Source organism: Macrotis lagotis, chromosome 5 (assembly GCF_037893015.1).
Source record: "Macrotis lagotis isolate mMagLag1 chromosome 5, bilby.v1.9.chrom.fasta, whole genome shotgun sequence".
In the NCBI taxonomy this organism is placed as follows: Eukaryota; Metazoa; Chordata; class Mammalia; order Peramelemorphia; family Peramelidae; genus Macrotis; species Macrotis lagotis.
The window spans coordinates 82,861,701-82,873,508 of NC_133662.1; the positions used below are offsets into that span (position 1 = coordinate 82,861,701).

The 11,808-nt window shown below is 39.2% G+C and overlaps 1 protein-coding gene across 5 annotated transcripts in view; it reads right to left on the reverse strand.

Moving 5' to 3' along the window:
- MDN1 (midasin AAA ATPase 1) overlaps nt 1-9,950 on the reverse strand; it is a 195,378-nt gene extending 185,428 nt beyond the window's left edge. For all 5 annotated transcript variants that reach the window (XM_074187146.1, XM_074187144.1, XM_074187145.1 and 2 more), the window contains exon 1: nt 9,834-9,950. In XM_074187146.1, coding sequence (XP_074043247.1) covers nt 9,834-9,935 — 102 coding nt within the window. In that variant the 5' untranslated portion in view covers nt 9,936-9,950. The remainder of the gene's footprint in view (nt 1-9,833) is intronic.
- Nucleotides 9,951-11,808: the final 1,858 nt, after the last annotated feature.

Below are 11,808 nucleotides of genomic sequence, written 5' to 3' on the forward strand. Positions count from 1 at the left end.
TATGTGATACTGAGAATCTTTTAAAAAAAAGAGTAGATAATAAATTCAACAGTTTCAATTTCATCCTGCTTAGCTGTATCTCTCTCTGAACTGCCTTCTATTTGTTTCTATGCCATTTTGCTAAATGATTCAATAAGTCTCCTTTCTTTTCTTTTTTTTAATGGTACCACTATCATTACTCTTTCTTCAATTAAGCACAGTCATGTAAGACTAATCCATATATTGACCATGAAGGCCCTGAAAGGGAGGATAGATATTGTTGAAGAATGTAAAGGAATCATTTCTCCTTTCCACCCTCTATAAGAAGCTACCACTCACAAAAGTGTCTGAAATATTACTATCTGGTTTTCGAAAAATAAGCTAAATTAACCACCTGGCTTTTATTTAAGCTTTAAGGACTGTTGGGCTATGAGCTTCAGAGTAAGAAAATAAAAGCAAAAAAGAGGACACAGAATAAGGGAAAATTGCTTTCCAAAGTAGCTTCTTATGGGCTCCACTGAAGATCTCCCCAGGTTTCCCTCATCTAGGATTGGAGGTGAGCCTGGGTTCTTACAGGTTTAGCTACTGAAGCCTAAGCTTATGCAAGAGATTCTAACAAGGTTTTCAAAGCATCTCTCTGAGATCCTAGTAAGGCCAGAAAATCTGACCTTTGTTGAAAATTCTTTCCAAAATATATGGTTATAATATTTTTTTCCTTTACTAAATACCCAATCTAAAAAAAAAAGCAATACACAATATAAATAAATCTGTATTTGAGTTAATGGTTAAAGGTCAATGCCTTCAACCACATCTGAAATAGTTGTATTAACCTGGAATGTCAAAAAGTCAGGACTGGTCATCAGTGTCAAACTGAAGTGCGTTTGCTCAGGGAGTAGTACTTCTTAAACACCCAGGTACTTGAAAAAATAAACTTTTATCAGAAGCAATAATAACACTATTTTCTCACAATTCGAAGAACTTTATGGCTTCCAAAGTTTCTTCCCCCACAATACATTTGTAAGGTAGCCAAATTAAACATTATCCCCTTCCTCAAGTGAAAAATGATCAAAAGAGAGGAACAGGTAAATTTTTCAAAGAAATTCAACAGACATGTGAAAAAATGCCACATGAGAAAAGCATATGAAACCAACTCAAAGATTCCCCAGACTAGCAAAAATTAAGAAAAAAGACAATAAAATAAGAAAATAGGTATATTATATTAATGTATTCTTCATAGAGCTATGAATTAGTCCAGACAGTTTGCAATTGTGTCCAAAAAATAACTAATGGAGCATTCCTTTTGACCCAGAAATTTTTTTATTTTAGGTTTTTGCAAGGCAAGTGAGGTTAAGTGGCTTGCCCAAGGCCACACAGCTAGGTAATTATTAAGTGTCTGAGACCGGATTTGAACCCAGGTACTCCTGACTCCAGGGCCGGTGCTTTATCCACTGCACCACGTAGCCACCTCATTGACCCAGAAATATTTACAACTAAGCCCTCACCTCAAAGAAATCAAAGGAAGTAGAAAAGAATTCATATGCACAACAAAAGTAATATATAGCAGCTCTTCTGGTAAAGAAAGAAAAACTAAAAGGATGACCATCAATTGGGCAATGGTATATAGAATATGAGAGACTACTAATATTCAAAAGAAAGTTATAACAGGAATGGTTTCAGAGAAACCTAGGAAGACAAAATGAATACAGAGAAATGAACAGAAAGGGAACAATTTACATAATAACACTGTAAAAGCAAATCAAATTTAAAGAATTAAGAACACTGATCAATTCAATGACCAATCCTGATTCCAGCAGATCAATGATGAAACATGCTGAAAAGTATGCACTCTAGGTGCAGAATGAAACATGAATTTTTGGACATGGCCAAATGAGGGAATTTGTTTTCCTTGATTAAGCATATTTGCTATAAAAGTTTGGGTTGTTTTTTTCTGAAGGGGGAGAGGAATGAAGTAGGAAGGAGAGAAACCAAATGCTTCTTAACTGAAAAATAAATTTTTTTAAAGATTTTATTTATTGTGAGTTTTACAATTTTCCCCCTAATCTTACTCCCCCCCCCCCCCCACAGAAGGCAATTTGTCAGTCTTTACATTGCTTCCATGGTATACATTGATCCAAACTGAGTGTGATGAGAGAGAAATCATATCCTTAAGGAAGAAACATAAAGTGTAAGAGATAGCAAGATCAGACAATAAGGTATCAGTTTTTGTTCAAACTCCACAGTTCTTTCTCTGGATACAGATGGTATTCTCCAGTGCAGATAGCCCCAAATTGTCCCTGATTGGTGCATGATGGAATGAGTGAGCCCCCATGTTGCTGTTAGGGTATACAGTGTTCTTCTGGTTCTGCTCATTTCATTCAGCATCAGTTCATGCAAATCCCTCCAGGTTTCCCTGATCCTGTCCCTCCTGGTTTCTAATAGAACAATAGTGTTCCATGACATACATTTAGCACAGTTCACTAAACCATTCCCCAAATGAAGGACATTTACTTCATTTCCAAACATTTGCCACCACAAACAGGGCTGCTATGAATATTTTTGTACAAGTGATGTTTTTACCCTTGAAAAATAAAATTTTAAGTAAATATTAGATGAAAAAACTGATCATTATGATGGATGCAGCTTCTCTCAGCAATGCAGAGATCAAGAACAACCCTGAAAGACCTTCTATGGTATGGATCATCCATACACCTAGAAGAAAAATGAATGCACACTATGCTCACTTTTTTAAACTTTTCTTATGTTTTTCCTTCCTATCTCAGTTTTCTTTCTTTCTCTTTAGTTCCAATTGCTCTTACAAAAAATGTCTAATATGTAAATATGTTAAACATAAATGTACATGTACAACTTTCACCAGAGAGTTTAGAGAGGTGAAAGGGATAGGGGAAAGGAGGATGGCAGAAAAATGTGTAATTCATAAATTTAGAAATGGAAAAAAGTTGAAAAACTACCATAGCATGTAAGTGGGAAAAAAAATAAAATTTCAATAAAAAAAAGAAAAACTGATCTAGTTATAGTAAATAAAGCACTGATCTTAAGAGCCAAATAAATTAGTAGACACTGATTTTAAAGTATATGAAGGTGAGAACAATTTCTTTTTTTCTATTCCTTTTAACCAATGCCTTGCTAAAAATGGGACTAAACTGTAAGATGAAGAGTTAGATTCCTGCCTCCAGCACTTTACCAGTTTCAAGAATCTAGGCAAAAGAAATCATCTGTGCTCTCAGAAAGGCAGCTTCTTTATGTTTAAGATAAGATGACCCTAGGGATGGCTAGGTGGTACAGTGGATAAAGCACCGGTGCTGGAGTCAAGGGTGCCTGGGTTCAAATAAGGTCTCAGATACTTAATAATTACCTAGTTGTGTGGCCTTGGGCAAGCCACTTAACTCCGCTTGCCTTGCAAAAAAAAAAAAAAAGACCTTGATGAAAACCCTCAAAAGATGATATGAATCATTTCAAATGACTTGACTGAAATAAACTGTTAGCCAATGACAGTCATATTTCAAACATGGATCATTTATTTCTTAAATAGATGTTTGTTTTTCTTCCCTATTATATCACTGCATGGGTTAGAAGAATAAAGGTTGCATCTGTAGTCAAGGACCTCAGGTGCTTGATTCCCAGTATGTCACTTCTTACCTGTGCACCTTTGGTAGTTTCTATTCCTTAGGTTCCTCAACTATAAAATGAGGAAGATGAACCATAAGATGTCCAAGGTCACTTTCAATTCTAAATCTTATTACCTTATTATCCTATCAATGATCATGATAAAAATGTATAAAAACAAGGAAGAACTCCAGAAAATATATGAAAGAGGCCAAGCCTGGCCTCTGGACTGGCATAAGCCAGACACTACAGCTGATGCATATTTTTATGAGTTGCTATGGCTACAAGTGGCCATAGGAAGTTGCTATGGTTACCTGATAACCAGCCTAATGATGAGCCTAGATAAAGACTGGTCTCATTTGCTAACTGAGAAACACCAGGCCTGTGACTGAAGGTTTTCCAGCTCGGTAGAACCTGCAAGAATTTGATTAACTGTGATTAAAATATCCCAAGAACCTGAAAGTGGATGACTTTGTCATAAAGAGGTAAATAGATAAAGCAGAGTCTAAAATCAGCTTGACAATTACAGCTTGATTATAAATCAATTTCAAATAAATGCTATTTAATTCAACAAATAATAGACATCTATTAGCAAAGGTCTAAGGGAAGATACAAATATTGCATAAAAAAACAAGACTGTGTCCAGTTTTCAAGTAGTTCAACTGGGGAAGTCAAGAGGAATTTACAAATAAAATAGCAGTTTTAAATCAACTGGTGCAAACAAAAAAAAGTCTTGTTCTAAATTCTTATCTTAGTCCCAGAAACATTAACATCTAGTACAGAGAGCAATTTTGAGACTGCATGAAATAAAAGAAATAATGTTGGTTGTGAAGTCAGAGGACCTGAATTTGATCCTGCTACTTGTTGCCTATGCAACCTTGAACAAGTCACTTTATGGGTTTCAGTCTCCTCAGCTGTAAAATGATAAGGGATTGACAAGATCTCTGAGGTCTTTTCCACCTCTAAATCTATGGTATTGTGATTTTTTTATCTCCTATGAAAAGAAAAAGGGAGCTTCTGGGAATAATTCATCCTTGATAATCTATCCTGAAAAAGGGGGAGGACCCAAGAAGCCGCCTTTCAGCTTCATTTGGAAGGAGTAGCCCTCTGGTCAAGAATAAATCTTCTTTAGCAAGGACAAAGGACAATTTTATATGGCTCCTAGAAGCTCCTAAGAAATTGAAATCATATGCCTAAATCTATATTTATTTCATCATTAACATGTTGCTTCTTATACTAAATCCATCTGTCAGATGAGTTCATGATGCCTTTTAACAAACAGTGTTCCTGGGGTTGAAATTTTCCTTCTAGGTTTTTATTCTATTACAGAACGAATTTTTAGCAATTATGTATATGTGGCTATATGGCTAAAGAGATGTTATGTAGAAACCTCCATAAAAATTCAAAGCAACTAAGATGATTAAATGGACACTGTCTTAGAAGTAACACAATATAGATTTCTAATTCTTTCAGAATTACTAAAGATAAAGAGAAACAGTGAAAAAATCCATGTTGGAACTAGAACCCTTTGTGTTTCAAACAAAACTGAGAAGGGGGAAAGGGGAAAACAAGAATGTAGAATATCAGTTCTACCATTAATATGCTGTATGATTTTACACATGTCACTATAATCTGGGCCTCATTTTAACAGTCTGTAAAATGTGAGGGTTGAATTAAATATCTAAGATATTTCTCAGTTCTAAAATTCTATGAATCTACCTTACATTGTCATTTTTCTTTTACTGATAAGTCAAAAATAAAAGATACTGTAAAAGGATCTGTAACTTAGGACATAAAAAGTTTTCAAAGTATATGTCAGGGCAACTAGGTGGCACAGTGGATACAGCACTGGCCCTGGAGTCAGGAAGATGTGAATTCAAATTTGGCCTCATTTAAAAATTGCCTAGCTGGGTGACCCTGAGCAAGTCACTTAAACTCTATTGCCTTGCAAACCCACCCCCTCAAAAAAATAATTATATGCCAAATATTATGCCAAATGATTAAACACTACTTTAGAAGAAAAAAATCTGTCACCCAGACCCTAGGATGACTTATATTTGCTCATCTATCAGTTCCATCTACATGGGGATTCAACTGAAAATTTAAAAAATTTTCACTTTTGAACAATACTTCTAGAAACTTTATACCTAAGATTCTGAACATAAGGGACTGTATGACTGAAAAGGCTTTGCTGTCCTAAGAGGTTTGATTTATTTTCTCTCCCTCTCATCTTCTCTACTCAATCAAAAAAAGAAAAAACAAACTTTTAAACAAATATGCTTATTCAAGAAAAAAATTCCCTGCCAGATCATATCCAAAAATGCATGTCTCAATCTGCATCTTGAATCCATCACCTCTTTCAAGGAGTGGGTAGCATATAAAATATGCTTCCTGTAAAATATTTCAATATACAAAGTTGTGTATAGCAATAAACTCATGCTTAAAATCTTTTAATCCTTTAAAAGAAAAAGGGGAAAAGATAGTCTAACAGAGGCCTAAAAGGCAGATTGCCATACTATTTATATTCAGTTAAGAATTCCTTATTTTCCACTAAGTATGAATAATAATAATAATAGTTTATTTTTCTAAGATCTCTTTATCTTCCCTTAGGGCTAGGCTGAATTTTTTTGGAGGGCTAATGGAATTGCTTTTTATGAACAAGTCAATAGAGATACAACTTGTAGCTTCTTCAGTGAACAACACTGTGTATTGAGGACACTATAGTAGTCATGCAAAAATTTTTTTATATATCCTATATATGAGAGATCGATCTAAAGCTCCAGCAAAATCAAATTGTGTTTATTAAAAGTGAAGTGGAAAACTGTACTGAGCTCTTGATTTCCATGTGAATTTAAGACCTATCAGACATGAACTTAAATGGTGATATTATTGACCTTGTGATGCAATTGGTCAAATCAATAAATCACCTAGGCACCTTCCATGTACAGAGTGCTGAATTAGAGGTTTTAGGGAAACATTCCATCTAATGGAGAAGACAAGTCCAACACAAAGTTAAATAATAAAAGATGATAGAAGAGCCATCACAAAGCAATACATGATTATCACATAAACTGTACAGACAATAGCTGTTGTATTAGAGAGAAATTTACTGTATCTGTTTATGATATTTCTTACCATTCTCCCAGGCATTTCTGACTCCTCACAAAGCCCAGTCCATATTTAGAAATACATCTCACATTAGTCTTATGACAAATTTAGTCTAACCTCATTTGGATGTTTACTTTTATACAGCAATTATTTTCTTCTTTTAATTTAAGGATGTAGGTAGGACCATGTGATTTCATTGGTGAAACTCCCTCTATTGATTCATCAGGTTTGGTATCTTTTCTGCATCTTAATTCTCTTCAGTTACTTAGAACTGGGTATGTGTCAGAGGCAAGGATTTAAACATAGGTATTACTGGCTATTAAGTCAGCTCTCTACTTTCTGCCACACTACTTCTATTTAAAAAGCACCAGACAGGAATTGATATGAGTTATTTTAACAGCTTTTACAAAACTTCTCATCAATTCTCCAGTTCTACACTCATCCATCACTAAGCAGCTAGCTTGGCTACTGACTACAATAGTAGATAGTAGAGCTCTACTCTAACTTCTACTCCCACCACTGTCCTGAACATCTCTTTCCAAAAGTACTTCTGTTTTAGGAAAGAAGTCTAGCATAGTTTATCTAATACTGAACTTGGGAGTCAAAAAAAGCTCGAACGTAAATACATCCAAATTGGGTAAATCTCAAAAAAATTTAAGCCTCAATTTCCTCAAGTATAAAATGTAAATAAAAGTGGAATCTCACTTGTGATAAGGTTACATAAATACTAATTAACATTCCAAGAGCTAAAGTTCTTTTTGGTCCTCATCTCTAAAAACTTGAATACTATTAGTTAAACATCCCCTCCTCCCACAACATTCAGAATCCTCCTCCAAACCTTAAATTGGGAGTCCCTACAAGGTTCAGTTATTGGTCAATTAATTAATCTCTTCTTTCTACACATATTCAGGCCTTTGGTCAGTTCATCCACTTCCCAGGCTTCAATTATGCTCCCTACACAAATAACTCCCAATTATTTATCTTCATCCCCAACTGCTCCACCACTCCCATCCACTATCTTTTTTCCAACTGCCAAGTACCTCAACCTCAACATGTCTAAAAAAATGAAATCATTCCAAAAGCTTCTGACTAATCTCTAATGGAACCATCATCCTCTGCCAGTCACATTTATAAATTATAGGCTATTTGACTCTTCATTCTCGCCTATTTCCCCTCTTTATTCCTACCTATCTCCCTATTTCTCACTTTTAATCAATCACTTTCCTGGTCCTATTAATTCTAATTTGATAAAAAAAAATTTCAAAGTGATTGGGCACTGCTCTGGCCAATACAGAATATAACAAATTCAAAATTTGGTAGATAATTTCATGAGCTATCATAAATCAAAAAATAAATATTTACAAACTTTGGGCAAACCTTTTGATAATGTCTCACTGAATTTAGTTTAGGCTGTCCCTTCCAATAATACAGAGGCCAGGGGACAGGAAAGGTGGTCAATGAATAGAGAACCAGCCCCGGAGTCAGGACATCTGAGTTCAAATGTGACCTCAGACACCTAATACTTAGTTGTTTTGGGGTTTTTTTTAGGTTTTTTGCAAGGCAATGAGGTTAAGTGGCTTGCCCAAAGCCACACAGCTAGGTAATTATGAAGTGTCTGAGATCGGATTTGAACCCAGGTACTTTATCCACTTGAACCCAGTGCTTTATCCACTACACCACCTAGCTGCCCCTAGACACTTAATACTTATCCTGACAACTGCTACTGCCTTCGAGAACACAAGCACTTCAAACTATAATAAGGCAACAGAGTAGCAAAGAAATTTGGATCTTAACACTTCTCTCCATTTCCACTTATCACCACACTACCGTAATAGCTCAAATCTTCTCAACAAGAGTATTACAACAGCCTCCTGGCTATTTATCTTCTCTATTGTATACCCTTTAAATCTAAATCCTAAAACGAATTCTACTCCTGACCACTGCATACCCTCAATAAAAAACCATCAATGGCTGAAGTAAAAACTCCCAGACCCTCCTCAACCTAGCTCCTTAAGTACCGTTTTCCTTGCCTCCTACTAATCCTCTTCTCCCAATTCCAGGCTCCAGATAACCTGAACTACTCTCCATTCCCCAAAAGGAAGACAGATTCATTTTGTAGGCCATCTGTACACCGAGGTTAGCCTTCTTTCCCCAGCACCCATCCCATCTCCCTCTGTAAAGGTCTGTCTCCTTTTGAGTCCAACTATGGTTCCATCTTTTCAAGAGGTGTTACCCTGACGCTGGTCCTTTCCCACCCCCTATTCCCCTCCAGGAATCTTTTCATCATAATAGTCATAACAAACTATATCTTTTATTTTACAAATTTTTATATTTACATATTACAATTTTTTTTTACCTCTCTGATTAAGCACCTTTACTGAATTTCTCCTTTATACATATCCTGCCTGGTATTAGGATCATTTGGGCAGGAGTCCCACTCTCATTAGCTGCTAAGTTCTTTGGAGGCAAGGAATGTACTCTCTCTCTCTCTCTCTCTCTCTCTCTCTCTGTCTCTCTCCTGTCTCTCTCTCTGTCTCTCTGTCTCTCTGTCTGTCTGTCTCTGTCTCATGGCCCAGTTTCTAAGAAAGGCTGAGTCCGGGCTCAGCCGAGGCGGCCCAGCTGCTCTGAAGCAGTCTGTCCCACACTGTTGACCCTGCAATGCAATGTCCCACAGCCCTTGAATCATCACCTAGACTACAAGCTCCTTGAGGCTAGGGCTGTCTCTTACACACACACACACACACAGACACACACACGCGCGCACACACACGCACGCGCGCACACACACGCACGCGCACACACACACACACACACACACAGGCGCGCACGCGCACACACACACACACACACACACACGTGGGTATTTTTTTGGCATTCTCCTCTGGCAAAGCTCCATAACCTGAAAAGGGGGGGCGCAGGTTGAGGGTACGGCAGGGAGGAGAACAGGAGCAGAAACCTATCACCACACCTTTTAAAAAAGGGGGGGGGGGATGCGAATTGGAGCTTCTGTCCGCCACGGGCACGCGGCCCGCGCGGGGGCCCCTCCGCACGCCGCCGCTCGGCCAGCCCGGGCGGCCCCGGGCCGGCTGCGGGCCTCCGCCCCGGGCCCCGCGGGCGCTCACCTGCTTCGTCAGGAACTTGCCGAGCTCGCCGCGGCTCTTCTCGTTCCTGGCGGCGAGGACCCGCAGCGGGGCGACGGTCAGCTCCCCCTGCAGGTGCTCCATCTCCGGCCGCGCGTCGGGGGCTGCCGGCCGCACCGGGGCTCCGCGCCGCGGCTCTCCGGCGGCCGCACACGTGGGGCCAGCGCGCGGGCCCCGCTGCGTCACACGCCGGCGACGGCGACGTGCAGGAGGACGCTGCCGCCGCCCTTCCGAGGCGGGCGGGGGGAGGGGCGGAGAGCCGGGCCCGGGGCCCCCGGAAGGCCGCGGGCACGATTAACGGGGAGGCTGGGCAGGTCTCCGAGACTGCTCCCCTCCCCCAACGGGGCCGACTCCGGAAGGCGCGGTGGCCGATGGGACTTGTAGTCCTTGCGAGCTCCCCTCGGCCCCGCCCTGCGGCCGGTGACCGCTAGTAAAGGGGCAGTGAAAGCGCCGCTAAATCCACCTTTGTCTATCGCCGTCCTTGTCGTCGGCATCTTTTGCTCTTACGTCACCAAATTCCCCCAGTCCATCTCTTCCACCGCCAAAGAAAACAATTCTTAAAAGAGAAAAAAAAAGTTCAGCAACGTTATCCAAAAACGTCAACCACGTCCGATACTCAACGTTCAAGTTCCCTCCCCTCCCCCACCTCCAGTTCCTCTCAGAGGCTCAGAGATCTGACTTCAAAATTCTCCTAAAGGAGGAAAGATGACCTGGGCAAATTGCTTAATATCTCAGGTAGGACATCCTTCATAGGACGGACTTTTAATTCAATGCAGGAATTATTATTATTAAGAATCAAGAGATTGGCGAATTAAATATTGACTGGGGAGAGCGGATCACGTAAGGCAAATCCCCTTGTGAAGTTTACAAGCTTGGATGGAATTGTAAAATCTTTGAGAAGAAAGAACACTTTGCATATGCATAGGTTTTAGACCTTACTTTGGTCACAATTTACCCAAAGTTCATCCACTACTGCACACAAAGAAATTAGTTAACTGACTTGCCCAAGGTCATACAACTATTAAGTGTCAGATGTATGAGTCTGGATTTGAACTCAGGTCCTCCTAGGAGCAGTGCTCTATCCACCGGACCACCTACATCCAGGGTCGTCTCTAAGGTGTGACCACTCTACTTTTCTAGAATTAAGCCGTATCTGACCATTGGACCCACATGCTCTGGAGGAAAAAGTGATGTCAGTGGTTTTGCACAGCCCTGCCCTCCTGCTTGTCAAGGCTTCACTTCCCTTATGCCTCTTTGGAGAATGAAGGACAAACAGCTATGTGTTACCACTAGGAAAGAAACAAAGTACAGATATATGTTCCCTTCTCTCTGGATACTTAAAAGCTAGTAAATGATCTAAAGTATATAAAAATAACTACACTGTATAATAAATATCACTTGAGGGGACTTAGAGTCAAAAGACTTCTGCATTAAAATTCCACCGCAAATAATATGACCTTGGGGCAAGTTCCATCTTCTATGTGGCCTTCATTGGAGAGAACTCTAATAAATAAAAAACTTTTCTTATGGAAGAAATCACAACACTTTCATGCATTTTTTCCAATGGTCATAAACATTATTTTAGATCAAGCATTGGAGCTGGAAGGGATCTTAGTCCAACCATCTCATTTTACATATAAGGAAACTGAGGCCTTGAGAAGTGAATGATTACTCAAGATGGCCTGGGAGTAAACCTCAGAGGTTGAATTACTCTGCCAGATCTCGTTTCCCCTTTCACCAGGCAAAGCCTCATGCTCATTGTACGAGGTTTAAAGGGGCTGGTCATGGTGGAGAGAGGGTAGGAATTAAAAGAATGCTTCATATGAGGAAACTTTCCTTTGAAGATTGCTAAACCAGGAGTTAGAAACACCTGTATTCATGCATCATCTCTGTCATTTGTTAGACATGTGACTAAGGACAAATTACTTGACCTCTGTGTTGCTTCCATATGTATAAA